This window comes from Barbus barbus, assembly GCF_936440315.1.
Source record: "Barbus barbus genome assembly, chromosome: 24".
Lineage (NCBI taxonomy): Eukaryota > Metazoa > Chordata > Actinopteri > Cypriniformes > Cyprinidae > Barbus > Barbus barbus.
Window position 1 is genome coordinate 23,170,620 of NC_136752.1, and position 21,670 is coordinate 23,192,289.

General features: G+C 37.7%; 1 protein-coding gene across 1 annotated transcript; it reads right to left on the reverse strand.

Moving 5' to 3' along the window:
* Positions 1-2,167: 2,167 nt before the first annotated feature.
* Positions 2,168-20,331, reverse strand: LOC306844305 (tripartite motif-containing protein 54-like). The gene is made up of 9 exons (XM_079376317.1): positions 20,045-20,331; positions 18,717-18,883; positions 16,737-16,911; positions 14,362-14,457; positions 13,341-13,574; positions 9,258-9,280; positions 5,363-5,487; positions 5,133-5,239; positions 2,168-2,323 (listed from the first exon to the last, which is right to left on the reverse strand). Exons 1-8 carry the CDS (start codon positions 20,210-20,212, stop codon positions 5,151-5,153), a joined length of 1,077 nt encoding a protein of 358 aa, XP_079232443.1. The 5' UTR covers positions 20,213-20,331; the 3' UTR covers positions 2,168-2,323; positions 5,133-5,150.
* Between the last annotated feature and the right edge of the window lie 1,339 nt (positions 20,332-21,670).

Consider the following 21,670-nt stretch of genomic DNA (forward strand, 5'->3'; position numbering starts at 1 on the left):
CTGTAGCTCCACGATGATGCTTTCGATCGGCGAGTAAAGAACAAGCTCAATGCACTCTTTCACATCCCCAAACTCTCGCTAAAGCATATGACATTCACCGATGCCTCCTGCTGACCCACACTCTTAGAAATAAAGGTTCTTCAGTGGTTCCTTGCCACTGCAAAGAACCTCCTTCTCGTTCTTGAGTTGGCTGAGGTTCTTTGGAAATGAAAAAAAAAGGTTCTTCAGATCAGGCTATCTGATGGTCTCTGCGTTCCAACTTGAAGAACTACAGAAAAAAAAAGTTCTTCTAAAAGGTTCACTTGTGGCATCAGGGTTGTGTGGAACCTTTATTTTTAAGAGTGGCATCTATCTGTTCACCAGAAGAGTTTCTGGTGACCTGCTGCTGTCTCCATCACCTCTGGACCATTTTAGAACCAGGAACCACATGCACACGTAACAACAGACCTACCAGGACCTCTGCCCACGGCAAATGATCAGTCAGGGTGGTCCACGTGTAACCAAATCGAGAAAAGAATCAATCTACAATTGACTTGTGCCCTTTGAGTGTTTACAGTTATTGGCCTCCTACTTGAGTTACACTCTTTAAAAACAAAGGTTCTTAATTGGCATCAGAATGTTTAACATCCATGGAACCTTTATAGAGGCTCTTTAGATTATTCCAATGTTCTTCATACTAAGAAAGAAAAGGTTCTTTTTAGAACTGGTCACTGAAAGGTTTAGAAGGTTCTTCTAAGTCATTGCTGTGAAACCCCTCTTTTTCAAATGTATAAATGGAAGAAGTATTACTAAAGCATTACAAATCCTGCTAATTAAGTTATTCGCAATGAAGTAAAAGAAGGCCATTATTAAGACTAATTTCTGTTTGGCTGGTTTGGTTGCATCCTCTCACTTTGCCAACGGGAGTGTTCTCATGACATAAAAATGCTATACTTTGGTAATATTACCAATATTATAATGCCAGATGCTCACTGTATACTAAGTGCAAAAGTACGTTCTCCTCACATGGTGGGAAACAATGATCTGTAGCACTTCAACCAAGAGGCTTACCCACGTTTTGTGACAATAATGTTGGACAATATTACAAAGTGCTTGAGATATACTGTACATTGTATATTGCTTATCATTATGTAAATTACATATATATTGCATCTAAATGCATAAACATGACTTTGTATTTTGAACATGAATCTGCAGAAATAAATGAGACTATATGCCTTTTACAAGTAACTGCAAACATGTAAACCTCATTATCACCCATTAAAAGTGGTAATGATCACAGCAGACACGGGTTTATAGGAAGCCAGCATCACTGACATTTACACAGGTGTTAACGTCACACAGAACATAAAAACAGATGAGATGCCACTATGGAAATTACTGTGCGTTCTTTTGAAATGTTACATGCATGTAATGAAATGAATGGCTGTAACAGTATTAATCCAAAAAGCTTTTTTACATGCGAGTCCACTAGTTGATCTAGGTAGTGATTTATCATTATTTTTAAATAAGACATCTTAAGGTATTCGCAGATAAATGTAGAATTATTAGCCTGTCTGTCATACAAATCATTCACCACTTTTAATGAAAATATGAAGCATCTTTATTTGAAAGTAAAAAATAAACTATAAAGCTACAAACAAACAAATTGCCAAAAAAATAAACATCCAAATATATATATATATATATTCACTACCATTCAAAGTTTGATGAATACGATTTTAGTAATAAGATTTTATTTGCTAAAAGTATCATTTTAAATATATTCATCAAGGAAGCATTAAATACTTTTATTAAACACTTTTACATTGACTAAAAAATGCTTTTCTTTTGGACTTTCTATTCTTAAAGATTAAATTCAGTTTTTATATTTATATACAGCTATTTAAATTACACTAAAATATATTAAAATAGAAAATTATTTATAAACTGTAATATTTCACAATATGATAATTTTACTGTATTTTTAATCAAATAAATGCAATCTTGGTGAGCATAAGAGACTTTCAAAAACATTTTTAAAAAATTACTAACCTCTTTGAATGGTAATTTGCATATATATATATATATATTTGGACAAACCACTAATGTTTTCTGATTTCCTAAGTTCTCAGCTCATTTTAAGATAAAAAAGGACCAAAAAATAGCAGTTTTAAACATCCAGGCTGTAGAAGCTATGAAGAAATGTTTAATTCCTCTTACTGAACTATAGCTCAGAGTTTTACGACCACAAAATACCAGATGAAAGAAGCTCTTGCCATGTTGAAAGGATTAAAGAAAACCTCCTCCTTATAGTCTCTCTCAAGTCAGCACAGGAAATACCCTGGAAATGAAAAATACAATATATGAGTTAAGTCTTCTATAATCTTCCACTTACACCGAGTCTATTTTAGTCATAAATGGGGCAAGTGGGAGAGGACAGTGTGTGCTTTGCATTGGCAAGAATGTATGTTGACTGAACACTCATTTCTTAGGAAGTGCCATTGTGCGAAACTGCATGTTACGTAAACTGTTTGTTTTTCATATCTAAAGCCATTTAAGCATAAAACGAAGAAAGGAAACTCTACATGATATATTAAGATCAAGTAACTGTTAAACAAGTCTCATCCCGCAGATTGGCTCTCCATCCTGCTTCTGACACCCAAAAAAATAATCTTATTCTAGGAAGAATTACATCTTTAAATTACGCGACGGCCGGTACGTCAGCTTGTGACGCACCACGTCCTCAAAATAATATCCATCCTCATTCCGAGTGGAAGCACTCCATGTGTTGTTGAGCTCATACCCAGACCGAATCCTGCTTCACCAAATGACTCTCTCGCTCTCTTTCCCTCCATGAATTGATCAGTGGGCTGACAGCACGAGTGACAAGGTGAGCACATGTCATATATCTGCACTGCCATATATCCTAGCTGGTGGCACAGAGACGAGTGGTTATTAAGTAATGGGTAGATGTAGACTCACGGCTCGAGCACAGGTGGGGGCGGACGGACCGTCGGAAGCCGAGGGCCTGCCACTGCGATTTAGCCCTGTTTTCAACACTGCTCTTACTGTACAGACACACGGTCCTATCAGATCACTAAAGGACCAGAGAGAAAGCTGCATGCTGTCCTGGCGCTCGCTACCCTGATTAACCGAGGTTTCTGACCTTTAAAATGAAGTAAAAGGAACGGTTATTTAAAGAAAGCATGCACAGGTGGGGATGCCCCTGCAAGACAGGATACCCACCGTTCAAAGAACAGGAAATGTCTTTTGAGCAAATGCTATTTTCCAAGTTAAGCCCTGTTTGTAGTATGCCTCTTAGAAACAACTTTTACACCTTGGTTCCTAAGTTTTGTATGTTTACTCGCCCACATGTTGTCCAAAATATGATTTACTTCATTATGAAGATAAACAAAAATGATAAAATACATAATGAAAGTGAATGGTGATCAGGGGCTGTTGAGTAACTAACTAAATAATAAATCACACCAAATGTAGTCTATTTGGTCTACTTATGCACTCTAGTTCACTAAAGCCATATGAAAGCTTGAAAAGAGTGATGAAGATATTGAAATTTAAATCAATGCATTTTGACAAGATTCTCTTTGAAGAAATAATTTTAAGATGTTTTTTGTTCATTTTGGAGCTCTACATCCTTTGGTGACCCTTAATGTTGAAATTTTATTTAATACATTTAGTTTTGAACAACCCTCTACTGTTTTATTATTTAAAACAAACTTTTGTGAAATCTTTTACTTCAAAAGTATGTTTTGCTACATTTCTTTCAAATAATGTCCTATTTTTGTTATATACACCTAAGGCCTAAACTGTTTTTACATTTTTAAGTGTGACTTAAGTGTCCCCATACAGTATGTCCAAAGTATTTCATGTCTATAAAAGAGAATAAAACAGATCTGAGTGTTTCTGGTGGCTTTACAGAGGCTTTAGTCAGCGAATATTTAATAGGGTTTGTTGGGAGATGAGTGTACTCAATAACACAATGAGTGTCAATGTTGCCAAGAATCATCACGTCATCAGGATGGGACGTCTGCACAGTAATAGTTTAACCCTGTAAAGTTTGACATATGAAATAATCTTTTTTTAATTAAAAAGGTTTGCATGTTTTTTTGTTAAGTATCACATTTGATACATAAGGTTTTTTATGCCTCGTATACTATGATAAAGGAGAATATGAAGCTCATAATTAAGGATTAAAAAGGGTAACGCCGAAACTGAGCAAAAATATGTAATTTGGTGCTGTTGCTGATATTTATATTGCCAAAAAGTAAGTCCAAATTCTGATAGCTTGTAATGTGAATCAATAAGATTTTCAAAAAAGAATAACAGACTACTTCCATAAAACATATATAAATCAGTCATCACTCTTTATCTCCAAATAATATCTTAGTAAGAGGATATTTAAATGTTTAATTTTATGATCAAAGCTCTGTAGTTTGTATTGTGGGGGGCACGACATATAATATGACGCAATGATGATTGAGAGATTTGCAATTAAAAACCTTACTCAAAAACCTGATGCATAATATTTGATACTCACATTTTAACAGGAATTTTCTATAAAAGAAATAACTTGTGGATAATCAAGTAAACCGACTTGCTTCAGTCCAGTAAGTGTTCATCTTTAAATATTACTAACAATATTCAAATTATTCTTACATTTACTTAATAAAAATCAGTAGATTTCACAGCAGGGTTTTACAGCTAAAAGACACATGCACCAGAAGGTGGATGTTTTCAGAATTATACTAAAAGGCCTTGTACTTGCTAAAAATCTATAAACAGATGACAGAAAGTGTGTAACAGATTGTGTACAATAAGGCTAAGTATGGATCATTTAGGGGCCTTAGACATTGGTGTATCAAATATGATACAGCAGGCTTTAGAGTTCAGTTCAAAATAGTTTTCAGACCATCATGTGCATAAATACAAGTTAGAACGTAAAGAAGTACAAAGAAAAGTCTAAACCCCTTAAAGGACTTCTTTTTTTTTTTGTCCATACAATAGAAGTCACTGGGCTCCATTGGTGTTTGATTCTACAGAAGACAGACAGATTTGGAACAAGGTGACTAAATGAATTTTCATTTTGGAGTGAACCGTTCCTTTAAGGAAACATGCTCTTTGAAACTTACCTTGGGTTTAAAAATAACTTATATGCGTCTCCCTGATTCACCAGTCTGACCAGGTGAGGTGGTCAGGTCTTCAGGGGCTTCATCACCGCTGTCTTCCCCATCTTCACCTGCAGCAAAAGTACATGCTTCATTTTCTAAATATACCGCAACGCAACTTCAACTTACAGATGCAAATAGACATGAATGTATATGTGACAAAGATGGTGTCGTCATACCTGTGAAGCCGTTACCTGTTTGGAAGTCGATGCCTCTCAGCATGCCGGCCACATCCTCCGTGTTGATGATGAAGTGGGCCATGCTCTCGTAGCCCGCCTCCGTCCGCTCAATGTTGGAAGCCTTGGCAGTGTCTGTGATCCTGTCAAGGACAGAGCGGTGAAGTCACGGCGGAACTCGGACAAATATAAAAGTGACGGATAACGTTAGGTCCCGTTCCTCCGTCTCCCTGCGGCTGCTCGTGACGCAGGTGCACGAGACATCATGCGACGTCTCCGCAGGTGGAGGCAAGCATGAAATATAAGACACAGCTAGACAGTGTTGTAAGCGTAAGCATTTTTCTAAACACTTAGAGGTTTGGGGAAAAATGTGATGAATGTTGATGCATATGTTATTGCACAGACTGCATAAAGTTTCATTCTACAAACAAGAAAGTTACTTCTTGGAGGCAACATGTTTGTCTAGCGGCATAAATGGAAAGCTTGCATTTACAGAAGGACACACCTGTGATCAGAGCTGGGTGGATTACTTACAAATTGTAATATGTTACATGTTGATATTTGTAGTCAGTAATGTGTTGACATAATTCATAAATTCTGAATAATTTACTGCCATTATGTGAATAATTTGTAATAGTGTAATCCATTAAAATATAACTGTAATCTGATTATGAGCATTTTAAAATGCAATATAATCTAATTACAAATTCTTAGTTTTGGAATCTGATTACATAATCCAGATTACATATAATCAGTTACTACCCAGCACTGCATGCTATAAAGTTAATGCTGAACTTTCAACTTTCAAAACACATTTCCCCTTGTCAGGCTCACAGTTACCAAAGAAACCAGTAAACCAGTGACTACAAGGGAGAACTCCATAACATTCAGATTTGTGCTCAACTATTAAGTTTTTCCAATAGCTGATTCTTCAACTATTACCACCAATATTTATAGCTATAATTTGAATAGATAAATGTGCCTCAAAAAATGACATTTACAGTTTGAAAGAAAAATTATATTTTTGTATATGGGTAGTTCACAAATAAAAACTGGACTGTGTCCTATGGTGTGAAAACTTAACATACAAATAAAATGAGAAAAATGTATCTTCATTCTTAGAGTTACAAATAGCATGAAAGAGGTTTATCTTCAATGTTAGAGGTTATTTAATAATTTTTTTACATTTTTGGTGTCACACCATAGGACACACTGATACGACAACTACCCATATATATATATATATATATATATATATATATATATATATACATATATATATATATATAAATAAATATACAGTGCCCTCCAAAAGTATTGGAACAGTAAAGACAAAATTGCTCTGTTGGCTGTGGAGTCAAGACATTTACAAATATGATTAAAAGATGAATATGAGACAAAACTACAGAATGTCACATTTTATTATTGGGTGATTCAACTCATAGATGTTTTACCAGCTAAGAAGTTCAGCACTTTTAGAGTTCATCCCTCTATCTGATGTGAGCATAAGTATTGGAACAGTTGCCTCACAGGTCTTTCTAAGTCATCAGATCATTTCTGTGTCCTGTTGCATTAATTCTTCAGATATTAAAAGCATATATTAACTGAAGAATATATCAATTCTTCAGTTATATCCATTACTTCTGTATTCTGAATCTTTCATTCGATGATGACACACACAAACCAGGATGAAGATGAGGGAGCTGACTTTGAGAGAAAAGCAAGCAATTTGGATGCTAAAAGAAAAGAGGAAGACAATTAGAGCTATAGCAAAAACAAAGGCATGGAGAAATCAACAGTTTGGAAACCACCAACGACACCAGCAACCAACAACTACCTGATCAGCTGAAAAAACAACAGTAGTTGATGACAGACAAATCATAAAAGCTGTGAAAATGAACCCTAAAAGATGTGTCTGTAAAATCAACAACAACTTCCAGAAAGCTGGGGTGATGCTCTGACAATCTACTGTCCTCAGGAGACTTTGACACAGAATTACAGATGCTACACAGCAAGATGCAAACCTCTGACCAGCACCAAAAATAGAAAGGCAAGATTAGAGTTTGCAAAAAAGCACGAAGGTGAGCCAGAAGAGTTTTGGAACCGTGTTTATGGACCGATGAGACTTTATCTAAATGATGGGAAACCAAAAATGTGGAGAAAAAAGGGAACTGCAAATGATCCCAAGTATACAGCCTCATCTGTAAAGCATGGTGGAGGTGGTGTCATGGCATGGGCATGCATGACTGCCTCTGGAACAGGCCCTCTCAAATTTACTGATGACTTAATGTATGATGACAGTAGCAGAATGAATTTGGAAGGGTACAAAACCATCTTGCCACCAATATTCAAGAAAATGCCACCAGATTCATTGGGAAGTGCTTCATATTGCATCAGGACAATGACCCAAAACACCCTGCCAGTTCAGTCAAGGAATTTATAAGGGCAAAGAAATGGAAAGTCTTAGATTGCCCAAGTCAATCTCCAGATTTAAATCCGACTGAACATGAATTTCACCAGCTGAAGAGGAGAGTAAAGGCAGAAACTCCCCAAAAAAGCAACAATTTGAATTGGCTGCATTAAAGGCTGGGAAAAGTATTTCAAAGGATGAGACCAAGAGTCTGGTGATGTCTATGGGTCACAGACTCACTGCTGTGATTGTGCACAAGGGATCTGCAACTAAATAATAGCTTTTAATCTCTTACATCTGCCTTATGTTCAACTGTCCCAATACTTATGCTCACATCATTGAGTGGGATGAACTCTAAAAGTGCAGTTCTTTTTATTTGGTAAAACATCTATGTGTTGAAACAGCTAATAATAAAATGTGACATTCTGTAATTTTGTCTCATATTCATCTTTTAATCATATTTGCAAATGTCTTGACTCCACAGCCAACAGAGCAATTTTGTCTTTACTGTTCCAATACTTATGGAGGGCACTGTATACACACACACACACATACATATGTATAAATCTGCATTGATTTTTCCTGTAACAGAGTTGAAATATTGCTTGTCAAGGTCATGATAAGAGTAAATATTAACTAGTCAACAGTGATATATTGGAAAGACTGTCAGAGAAAAATAGCTCGGTTAAAAGGGGTCAAATATGGAATAAATCCTTAAAAAGCCCAATACCTATCAGTGAGGGATATTGTATTTTAGTCTTCAATTTCTTTTGACATACACTACAGTATAAAAAATATACAGAGTTTGTATATTTTTCTTTTCTTTGTTATTTGATTTTATTTATTTTCTTTTTTTAATTAATACTTTTATTCAGCAAGGACGCATTAGATTAATGCGTCAAAAGTGACAGTAAAGACATTTGTTTCTAAAACATTTTTATGATCATTTTTTTTTGTTTATCAAAAAATGCAGACAGTTGAGCATTAGAGGAGCCTTTCAAAAATATCCAACCAACCTCAAAATTAGGAGGGTTAGTGAAATGTTTCAATTCAGTGAAATTATGAATTTATTCACAAAACCTGTTCAATGAGTCTACACAATAAGCATTTGGAGCTCAACTAAATTCAGAAGTGAGCAGAAAATAAATTATTGTTGCATAAGGGATTTCAAAACCTACAATACAGAATATTTCCCACAATACTGAGGCAGATGAAAGTTATGAAGCAATGCATAATACAGTGGGTTGTTTGGGTGGGAAGTTGGTTTAGTCATTGCCTGTGAGGTTATTAATCATGATTGTTAGTCTTTAGGAGGCATCAGTTATTGATGAAGCACACATGCTGAATATGGTTTAGTTTAAAGGGGCAGTTCACATAAAAATTAAAAAAATTCTGTCATTAAGAAAGTCACAGGTTTGGAATGACGTAAGGATGGGAAAATTATTTTTTGTGTGAACTATCCCTTTAAGACACTCTTAAACACATCACTCACAGCTGACTTACTTCTTGAACACTTCCTTTGCACTCTGTGAACACAGCAAAGAAGAACACTCATTTTAGGACTAGCAGCAGCTTAAAACATAAAACCTGCAGTCCTCTTCATCAGAGTTTCACTGCGTACACAAAAAAGGGTACATACTAAATCACTGGCACTTTTTATGCAGCTTATTTTGACACTCTGTTTGCGTTGAGAAGTGCTAGTTAAAAAATAGCAGTGCTGCACTTTATATTGAAAGCTGTTTCAAAAAACAATTACACCTCTCCATCATCTTCGTTTAAAGTCTCTTTCTGCAGGCCGTGGTGAAGTATTGACCGTTTGAGCCACTAGTCAAAGGACAGGGGTCTCCAGCTGCGTGAGGTTCTGCTAATCAATATCAGCCCCCCCAGGGCGTTGTCATTAAAGGATGCTTGAAATGTAGCAACAGGCCCGGTGTCAATCAGCAAACAGCATATGTAAAGGCTGGATCATTTGCATCAAGCCTCTCTGGAGGGGCTCTAAAAGCGACAAGCTCTGCTGCCAGCATCCCCGGTGAGGTGTTGCAGCATTAGCTCCACATAGCTCAATAAGACCACGTCAGATGTTCACAAGCACCTGTACTGCTATCGATCACTGCCACCAGAGGTTTGAGCAAGTTAGACATAGAAAGTGACCATTCGAGACACGGTAATAGCTTTGCGAACTACTTTGATGCTGAAAATCTAGATACTTTTAAGTATTCAGCTTTAGTGTACTATTCAGTTCACGAGTTCACACTTACATATATTTAGCACGAGTAAAGTAATGCGTATTTGGCGGGCTGTCCCGGGGAAGGGTTCCAGGCTCAGGAATGGCCCGAACCCAGAGTACCCCCCCATAGTGTGATGAGAACTCTAGTGATACCTCTTGAGTGGAGAAGGGGTGGTGGAGGGATGCTGATTAACCGTCGAATGAATAGAGGTATGTCAGCTGTATTTATAGCCGTGCATTGATTAACTTGAGTGCGAACCTCCTGTGTTAATTAGGCTAAGTATCTGACGTGCTCCTCCCAAACTTTGTTAATAAAACATCATATATAAATGATAGCTCAAATCATGCGGCTTGTTAAGGAAATGTGTGCTACTTTTCTAAGTGATACACAAAAAGATAGGTCTCGGTCCGCTTCCAAACAAACTCTGGTGCAGTTCGAATTAAATATGAATGCAACACAGACCAAATACTTCTAAACGCTAAGCGACATAATTTGACGACGCATAGAATTGTATAAACATGTTAAATCATCTAAACCAACAACATGTATGTTAGATCCTATTCCATCTAAACTATTAAAAGAGCTGCTTCCAGAAGTCATAGATCCTCTTTTGGCTATTATTAATTCATCATTGTCATTAGGATATGTCCCAAAAACCTTCAAATTGGCTGTTATTAAGCCTCTCATTAAAAAACCACAACTTGACCCCAAAGATCTAGTTAATTACAGACCGATCTCAAATCTCCCTTTTCTGTCAAAGATACTAGAAAAGGTAGTATCCTAAAATTATATTCCTTCTTAGAGAAAAATGGTATCTGTGAGGAATTCCAGTCAGGATTTAGACCGTATCATAGTACTGAGACTATCATCTGATCGTGGTTGTACCTCTTTATTAGTTCTACTGGATCTTAGCGCTGCGTTCAACACTATCGACCACAACATTCTTTTAAATAGGCTAGAACACTTTGTTGGCATTAGTGGAAGTACCTTAGCATGGTTCAAATTGTACTTATCTGACCGCCATCAGTTCGTAGCAGTGAATGAAGAGGTATCATATCGATCACAAGTGCAGTATGGAGTACCTCAAGGCTCAGTACTAGGGCCGTTACTTTTCAAGCTTTACATGTTACCCTTGGGAGATATTATCAGGAGACATGTTGTTAGCTTTCACTGTTATGCTGATGATACTCAGCACTATATTTCTTCACGGCCCGGTGAAACACACTAAATTGAGAAACTAACGGAATGCATAGTCGATATAAAAAACTGGATGACGAATAACTTCTTACTGCTAAATTCTGAAAAAACAGAGGTGTTAATTATCGGACCTATAAACCCCACATGTAATAACCTAGAACAGTGGTTTTCAAACCCTGGGTCGCGACCCTCAGGTGGGTCTCAAGACTTAAAAAATGGGTCGCCAGGATGATTTAAGGAAAACGTATGTAAGCAGTTCAAGACTCAGGAAAGAAGCAACTAAACAACATAAACAACAAAACGAAAGTTACCGGCAACTGCCTCAGGTCAGAATCAAATGTGTATTTGTGTTTGCGCTCTGTTTTTGCGGGCGTTGTACATTGTAGCAAATCAGAGACCTATCTGTTGATTTCTATAACGCAATGGCCAATCAGAGGAGTTTTAGTGAGTCAGAATTCACTCACCGCTCAGAGCCCGAGTGTTCTTGTTCAGTCCAGAGTTCTGGAAGCTCGCGACATGAATCCTCTGATTATAAAGAACAAAGTGTAGGTGATGTAAACAAGAGATTAATTGTGCTGTGTTGACAGATTCATTGATTATAGCGGAATTAGAGATTGCGATAAACTGAAATGACTGACAGCTTTTTAAGGAAGCGCACTTTGTGTGCTTTCTTTGCTGTATAGCTATAGCCTATTCTCCATTCAGAATTTGAATAAAAGATTAGTTTTTCATGCTGCTAAGAGGACCAATGTGGCGTACTTGCAACAAACTTTCGGAAGTGACAGCCGCATATTCTCCCGAAATCGCAATGACATTGTGATAATTATAACTATGGACTGGACAAAATATGATATGTCAGAATAGAAGATGGCAAGCACCCTCATTCATTTCAGAAACACAGATAGTGATTTGCAACCTATGCTCTCAACGTCAAATGCAGAAATGCTAATTCATGCGTTTATGACCTCAAGGTTAGACTATTGTAATGCTTTATTGGGCGGTTGTTCGTCCGTCCTTCGGATGAGACGTTAAACCGAGGTCCTGACTCTCTGTGGTCATTAAAAATCCCAGGATGTCCTTCGAAAAAGAGTAGGGGTGTAACCCCGGCATCCTGGCCAAATTTCCCCATTGGCCTCTGACCATCATGGCCTCCTAATCATCCCCATACACTGATTGGCTTCATCACTCTCTCTCCTCTCCACCAATAAGCTGGTGTGTGGTGGGCGTTCTGGCGCAATATGGCTGCCGTGGATGCTGCACATTGGTGAAGTGACATACTGCCAAGTATGGTGACCCATACTCGGAATTCGTGCTCTGCATTTAACCCATCCAACGTGCACACACACAGCAGTGAACACACACACACCGTGAACATACACCCGGAGCAGTGGGCAGCCATTTTATGCTGCAGCGCCCGGGGAGCAGTTGGGGGTTCAGTGCCTTGCTCAAGGGCACCTCAGTCGTGGTATTGAGGGTGGAGAAAGCGCTGTACATTCACTCCCCCCACCTACAATTCCTGCCGGCCCGAGACTCGAACCCGCAACCTTTGGATTACGAGTCCAACTCTCTGACCATTAGGCCACGACTTCCCCTAATTGGTGGTGGAAAGGGCTTTTCATTTTCGAATCCATTCAGCCGATCTCCGGGTCTGGCGGTAGCATTTTTAGCGTAGCTTAGCATAGATCATAGAATCTGATTAGACCGTTAGCATCTTGCACAAAAATGACCAAAGAGTTTCTACATTTTTCCTATTTATAACTTGACTCTTCTGTAGTTACATTGTGTACTAAGACTGACGGAAAATGAAAAGTTGCAATTTTCTAGGCCGATATGGCTAGGAACTATATCATTCCGGTGTAATAATCAAAGAACTTTGCTGCCTTACCATGGGTGCAGCAGGCGCAATGATATTGTGATATGATATTATGTCCCGAGCTAGGTAACTAGTTATGATATAGCTGGAGACTACTTTCAGGCATTGCGTAATATCACTCCGCCTGCTGCACCCATGGTACGGCAGCAAAGTTCCTTGATTATTACGCCGGAATGAGAGTATAGTTCCTAGCCATATCACTGCCTTTTTGAATCCTTAATTTTGTAAGAGTGTAATAACTACTCCTGGCATCATGGCACCAGTGCCATGGAGGAGTACTTGTTGTACCTGCAGGAACAAAGCCATTTGAGGTTCTTCCATGGACTGGATAGCTGTTTCTACAAGTTTGACGGACATCTCCAAGTGATCTCCGTGGCGACGGATAAGGGAGCGCACATGGCCCAGTTTTTGGTCCTGCTCACGGCCGACAGTCTCTATTAGTTCCCTTTTGCGGTCTTCTAGGATGGCGTAAAGTTCACCAAACTTATCCGAGATGTACTGCATCTGCCGGTGACCATTTTCCTACAAAGGATTACCAGTGACTGTTTTAGTTTTAATTAAGTGTTACATTTAAATCACCAATAGCTTCTAAAATATATTTAAATATTTTTTGAAAGGTTAGACTATTTACAATTTTTAAATATAATATTTTATCATCATTGGCTAAGGCTGAGCAAAATAAAATACACATATATGTACGTACATATACATATACACACACAGAATAAAATAGAAAGAATGAATAGAAAGTTCAAAAGAGTAGCATTTATTTCAAATATAAGTCTTCTGTAACATTATGTCATTTTGTGTCTTTTTTGATAAGTTTAATGTATCCTTGCTGAATAAAAATTATATTTCCTAAAAAAAAAAAAAAAAAACTAATTCCTCAATTTTGATCCCAAAATTATCCTCTAGTTGTGTTTTAGATGGATTGATGGATGTATTGTATGTATATTTACTTTGATTGATTGTATACTTCCTTCTCTTTTTCTGATTCTATTTCATATTCAAGCACTTTGGACCAACTACAGATGTGACGAACATGTGCTTTAAAATGATGCTTGACTTGGCTTGACTCTGGACTGTATTTGATATATATGTTGATGTAATCTATGTATTTGGTCTGAAATGGCTAAAAATTGTGAATCAGAGGATCCATCATTATAACTTAAGAGCCATTGCAGCCAAGCAGACTCAAAATATTTAATGCAATAAATATAATGACTATATTATGAATATTCAATATATCACCAAGTCCTTTCACACAATATCATAATTGTTGTGGTTTAGTGTACCATTTCTTTCTCACCTTGACTGTCTTACAAATATCCTCCATCTGTGAGATCAGGGCCTGCGTTCTGTCATTTCCGGCCACCAAGATGGCTATGGCATCACTTAGCTCTGTCTGAGACAAAACAGAGTAGAACATACCTAAATGTGACAGGACCTCATAAAAAGAAAAAAAGACAACACAAATGACCAATGCGCTCAACTTGTAATCTTTCACAAGAAAGCCATGTCAGACTTGGCTATGCCACTTGTGAGAACCACACTTACAAACAAGAGAACAGCATGTGAACTAAAGACAGAGATTGTAAGAATGTTACCAGTCATGACTGATCAAACTTTGATGATTTGCATTTGAAATGAGTGATTCACTGTTTATAGTGGGCCATGACTAAAAGAGAAAATGTCATCATAGCCACCTGGCAGAGATTATGGCTCTTTGGGACCCGGTTCGGGCATCAGCCACCCTACGACCCTGGAGCGTTACATCATTCAGGTACAGTACCTCAAAAAATCAAGAGCCACAGAAGGAGATGTACTGTAAGAAGTACCTATTTCCTTCAATGAGAACTGACCTTCAGCATAGGAATGCTGCAAATAACAGATCAACATATGGTGTCCACCATGCACATGGTTTTCTATTGGGAAAGGCTGGTAGGTTTAGTCATTGTTCATCTGGTAGTTGCTGAAGGGAGCGAGAGAGCTGAGAACAGGCAGTTACGGAGGACAAAAATGAGAGACAAAAAAGTAAAGACCAGAAGAAGCTGCAATGACTCAAACACAACAGGGAGGAGTGACTCATTTCTCAGGGCCAGTTGCACCCTGGTACGAAGACCTTCATTACTAGCCATACCACAAGAGGTGCAGGAGGTCAAGATCTCAATACCATGAGGTCAAGAATGCATCGGAAAGTGAGAAAGTTACTGTGATGCTACATGTTTTTTGTGCATCATGAAACGCATTTGTCCTGTTAATTTCACCTGGTCTATTTTCTTACACATAAGTATCTTGGACCTATTTTAAGACATATTGTCTGTTCTGTGACGTGTAATTATTGGTGCTTCCTAAAACTCATTGCAATTGCTTACACTTAGGGTTAGTGATGTCAAAAAACTTTTAACCCTGAGGATTAAACGTGATTCACCCCGCATCATTTGTGCTACAGACGTGAATGACACCTCAGATTGTGTGGTTTGTTGATAAGTGTGTTATTAATACTGTAGTTTGATTGAATTTCATAGAGAGGGGGGAGGACTCTTTTAAAGGAATAGTTTCACCCCATAAAAACCTTAGGCTATCCAAGATGTAGATGATTTTGTTTTTTCATTGGAACAGGTCTGGAAAAATGTAACATTACATCACTTAGTCGCCAATGGATCCTCTGCAGTGAATGGGTGCCGTCAGAATGAGAGTTCAAACAGTGGATAAAAACATCACAATAATCCACAAGTAATCCACATGACTCCAGTCCATCAATTAATGTCTTATAAAACAAAAAGCTGCATGTTTATATGAAGCAAATCCATCAAGGCATTTCAACTTACAAGTCCATAATTCAAAATAACACTTCCTCAAGTGAAAACGTTCATCCCCTACTGTCCTCTTACTTCAAAATCCACTGATATATCTATTTAAAACTGTTTTAGACAGTTTTCACTTGTAAACAGTCATGCATAGATTTCTCTCCTGCTTCAGATGAGATTAGCTTTTCACTGGAAAAAGCTATATTTTGGAGAGAGGACTCATGTTTAGCCGGAAGCAATGGTTTGAAACTAAAAATATCTTAATAATGGATTTGTTTCCTGCAAACACGCAGCTTCACAAGTTAATTGATGGACTGGAGTTGTGTGGATTACTTGCAGATTATTGTGATGTATTTATCAGACGTCTGGCACCCATTCACTACAGAGGATCCATTGGTGAGCAAGTAACGTAATGCTAAATTGCTCCAAATCGGTTCAGATGAAGAAACATACTGGGTGGCCTGAGGATGAGTACATTTTTATTTTTGGATGAACTATTCCTTTAAACTTGACTTTGAATAATTTACATGATTAATCTCTTTTGAAAATGTAAAAATCTTGTTTGTTGAATCTGAAAAAGGAAGGACAGTCTAGATAAGGCAGCTGTTGGTTAAGGCAGAAGCCAGGGCTGCTGGTGGTCTGTATATGTGTTCACGTGGGTGGGTGTTGATGCTAGAGAAGTTAGGTGAGATTGAGCTCCTTGAAATGTGTGAAACCTGCTGGGCAATGTGTTATACACACATCTGTCTGGTTCACAGCGTCAAAAACCACAGCCTCTGAGCAGCCTGTGATTTTTTTCTGAGGTCATTTACACCAAACAAACAAAGTAAAACAAAATTGTCTGGTTGATGAAGACACTGTACGAATCCTCTACCTTCTGTCTCTTGTAGACGTCTGGCAGCGGAGCCACATCACAGTCCTTGTGAGCCCCGAACACTTTGCACATGGAGCATGTTGGTGTCTCACAGGTGAGGCAGTAGATGTTGATCTTCTCCTCTTCATGCTGGTCACACATCAGCTGCTGTTGCTCTGTTTTGGGCAGGAGTGGCCTGTAGAGTCAAAACAGAAATAGATTTATGGTATGATGTAAAGGTTACGTCATACCACATATAAACTATATATAAAACTACAGTAATTTTTTAATGACCTAAAATCTGAATTAGAATTCCACGTCCTTTTGGCTACCTCAATTGAAATTCAAATTTTAAAAGGCATTCACAATTCAACTTGGAATGGCGAATGACATTCTTATACCCGTCTAAATGTGTATGCAGTGATAAACTACACACAACCAGCATTCTTTCTTTGTGACTGAAGAGGTACAATATCACTTCCCCTGAGGTGACTCACTATAAAGGGAGCAGATGCAAAAATTTGATGTTAAAGGCATTTACACCAGATACTGCATTTAAAAGTGATTGATGCAACTAATATGATATTCTGTCCTAAAATGAATACATTACTCACACAGAGCTTTTCAACAAGCATCTGTCTTGTCAAGTGGAAAGAGATGGTTTGTATGTGCATTGTGTTGGCAGCAGGCTGGTTCAAAATAAAGACTGTTTATGAAAGACTGCCATCCAGTGGGTATCTGCTGACAAGGCAGTTATATAGAAAACCATTTTAAGTGATCTCAAAACGTAAATCTTATGGATATATTTTTGGATATAAATTATATTTTTTATAATATATATTTAATAAAAAATTATGTCTGAAAATATTCTTGAAATACCTTAAAATATATAAATATAAGACATTTTACTTCTAAAATGTAATGTATTTCAGAGTGAAACCTAAATAAATAAAAAAGTGAAGGGAAAATTCATACTAGAACAGAGCCTATTTACAATAATATTTGTAAAATAAGCATTTTTGTCTTGTTTTTAATGAATAACAATGATAAACCAAAACAGATTTACTTAAAATAGCATAAGATTTATTTTTCTTAGCCCATGGGCATTTTCCTCAAATGATTTATACTTAAAAAGAAGACAAGACATAGCTGAGATCAGAATACAAAGAAAGAAAGAAAGAAAGAAAGAAAGAAAGAAAGAAAGAAAGAAAGAAAGAAAGAAAGAAAGAACGGGTTAGATGAAAGTTTGCAAAGACAAACTATTTTTCTTTAAAATAATGTACGGGGAAGGTATATTAAATAAGGAAATACAGTCACTTTTAATTTCAATACTATTTAAATTTTTCTTATAAATATAGAGTTGTATAATACACGCACACTTGATCTTTTGTGTCTTTGAAACAACCTCTACATTCAGGTGACCTGCTTTTTGTCAAAGACCCTAATAACCATGTAACATTACGTATTCATGAAAAGCACCTGAGCGTTTGTTACAAAAGACCTCAAAGTCTATCTATCTTATTATACCCAATTACGTATATTTTTCATGGAAGGTCTCATGACACATTGTTTATTGCCACAGGGATAAAGCGTCCTAGTTATATTTAGTGGTTTGGCAAAGGATTGGAGCAGTCACCAGAGCCTCAGGTCCCATGTCTATGTTGCGTTTACGTGACGTGGCAGAAAATCTCCCACACACGGATAAATCACATATTTGTGTCACTACACAGAATTTAAGCCTCATTGATGAAACAGAACAAGTGTCGGGTAGTGGTGTGTCACAAGACTTTTGAAACACAATTAAAATCTGTTGGCATACAGTGTCTTTTTGTGGAGCTCAGGGCATTGCTGGATCTCTATACAGAGAAGACTGCTTTGAAGTATGTACAACAAATAGCTTTTCATTCATATCAGCTCTTCCAGAACAGAAATGCTTGTTCTCTGTGTGTGGAACAGGTCCAGAAAACAGCGCTTTGGAGAGGCATCCAATTTGAAACTAACCTGGTAGATTCTGATTGGTAGATATCAATGATATTCTCCACTAGCAGGTTCCTCTGAAGGCCATATACACCGTGCCGGTCCAATACCACCTCGTGACGACAAGATGGGCAGCGGAAACGTCCCCCTGTAGATACAGGGCCCCGGGTTTGCCAAAGAGGGTTGGAGGCCTGAACCATTGAAGGATAAAATATGAAATAAAAAAAAGTAGTTAATAATAAAATAAACTTATATTGTTATGTAATAAAGAAAAGAGCAGGCCTGCTGTTAAAGGCAATACTTGTGGCCAATTAATGGGTGAACGAATGGACACTTCTGCCCAGCAAACTATAATTTGTCTGTCAGTTGTCTTCGGGTAATTGTTGAAAGTAAAAGATGCAAATTATTATGGATGGATGGATAGCAGCGCTCAATCATGTTAAAGTCTGGCCCAATGGCATCCACTCCACTCAGAGGGAATATTAATGGCTCCATTGAAAGCTGAACAACTTCTTGATGATGAGATGTCATATCCTCAGAGGAGCAAGGTAAAAGAGATTTGGCATAAATAAGAACGGCTAAATGGATCATTAATCTCTATTTGACAGTTGCTGTGGGCCTCTGAGGTCATGTTTCATTCTCACAATTCAGAATTCAGCTCATAAAATGCCTTTTAAAGTAAATTAGGTTGAGAAATATTGTATGTAGAGCTTCTAAAAATAGCTTCAGTAAGTTTAATAAACCCAAATAAAGCCCAAACAGGGCATACGATAACTATTATCAACATTCGTTCCGTGTCAACATACAGCTAGTCCCGGTTAGGTTCTTGGATTTGTTTGGCTGTGCAGCGGACGGTTCATGTTAACGGACAGATTTTGCTGTTTGTACCACTATGCAATCATGCTGTTCTCAATACCTTCACGGAATGTCTTAATCATTTTTAAAAACCTGATGCTAACAAGTTTGTACATGATGAATGCAACAGTTGCACAATTCATAAGAACTTACATCCTTATGGTAGATGTAGTTTGTTATGGTTGCTGTATTTGTTGTAAGCAATTACATTTAAGCTAATCTGAGGAAACATATGTTGTAGAACAAAATGTGAAACTCTCTTCAAGTTATTTTAACCACAGAACTTATTTTACTCATAAAAGCTAAACTGCTATTCCAAAAAAACATTATGAATTCTAGAGGGAATGGATGGCTTGAAAATGTTGATTATCTTCCAGGTTTTAGGACTACAAACTGAACAGTTCTATGTTAATGAAGTTTCTGGATGCTGCAAAGAGAATGATTGTTCAACCTGAAAAACAGTACACTTCCACACTATATTAGGAATGAACCGATACCTGGTAAACATCATTGGCACACTTCCTGCAGAGATTATGCTGGCAGGGTAAGATGACCACAGGCTTGGTGAATATCTCCAGACATATGGGGCAAATGAGCTGTTTCTCTAAGTTCTCCACTGAACTTGAGTCTCCCATCGCTGGTTTAAATCCCAAAGTGAAGTTCATCCCAGACAAAGATAAAACAAAGATTATAAACTTTCTTTCCTTCTGTTATTCTTTGGCCTTTACTCTAGCGCCAGTCTTTATCCAGATGCCCACTCGATCCCCAACCACAGAGTGACTGTGGATATAAACCACAGAGTGGATATATTTGGGCTGTTTGAACTGGCTTGGGTTACTGTCCAAACTGCACACCCCCTGATATCACTAAAAGTCCCCACTTAGTGCTCTATCTCAGGGGCCCGGGACCAAGTGAGAGAGAGGGGTAGGAGGACAGATTCCTCTGTGCTGTGTTATCTCTGGTAACTTGAGCAGAAAGTGGGATGGACTGGCAAGAGGAGACAGAGCAGCTGGTGTGTGCGGCTCAAAGGCTAGTGGGACAACCGGCCCATGAGCCTGAGCTGGCGCCGATGACATAAGACACTTAAAACAAAATCTAAGTGCATTGAACACACGAGTTCTGTCACTGGATGGCATAAAATAATAGAATACCTGCAAACCAAATGTTCACATATTCCATATACTAAATCAGAGGTCGGAAACCTTTTTTGACCAAAGAGCCTTTTTTAAAATCATTTTTTGTTAATGCATTTTTCCAAAAGACCCACAGTAAAAATTGTGTAATATTATTTTAAAGTGGTCATGAACTGCCTTTGTTGTTTTTGTTATACTGTTCTCTGAGGTCCACTTACAGGTACATCTAAAAAAAATTTAATATCGTGAAAAAGTAATTTTTTGTGAATTATTTCAAAAAGTGAAACTTTCATATATTCTAGATTCATTACATGTAAAGTAAAACATTTCAAAAGTTTTTTTGTTTTAATTTTGATGATTAGAGCTTACAGCTCATGAAAGTCAAAAATCAGTATCTCAAAATATTTATATTTGAGCTTCCTTAAATGACCATCCCTACAGTATAAATTTGAGGTATCTTTTGCTCTTTGAAACCACAATAATGGGGAAGACTGCTGACTTGGCAATGATCCAGAAGACAATCATTGACACCCTCCACAAAGAGGGTAAGTCACAGAGGGTCATTACTGAAAGGGGTGGATGTTCAAGGAGTGCTGTATCAAAGCATTTTAAATGCAAAGTTGACTGGAAGGAAGAAATTGGGTAGGAAAAGGTGCACAAGCAACAGGGAAGACCGCAAGCTTGAGATTACTGTCACGCAAAGCCGATTCAAACACTTGGGACTGGACTGAAGCTGGAGTCAGTGCATCAAGAGTCACCACGCTCCGACGCCTTCAGGAAAAGGGCTACCAAGCCACTTCTGAAACAGAAACGACGTCAGAAGCATCTTACCTGGGCTACGGAGAAAAAGAACTGGACTGTTGCTCAGTGCTCCAAAGTCCTCTTTTCAGATAAAAGTAAATTTTGCATTTCATTTGGAATTCAAGGTCTGGAGTCTGGAGGAAGACTGGAGAGGCACAGAATCCAAGCTGCTTGAAGTCCAGTGTGAGG

What these genes read in the sequence shown, in the direction of transcription:
- LOC306844305 (XM_079376317.1), bottom strand. Translation starts at nt 20,212, where the DNA reads ATGAACTTCACTTTGGGATTTAAACCAGCGATGGGAGACTCAAGTTCA. An exon ending in GTGCCAATGATGTTTACCAG is followed by an intron (nt 18,884 to 20,044) that starts GTATCGGTTCAT and finishes TCAATGGTTCAG; the next exon opens with GCCTCCAACCCTCTTTGGCA. An exon ending in AGGCATCGACTTCCAAACAG is followed by an intron (nt 5,240 to 5,362) that starts GTAACGGCTTCA and finishes CTTTTGCTGCAG; the next exon opens with GTGAAGATGGGGAAGACAGC.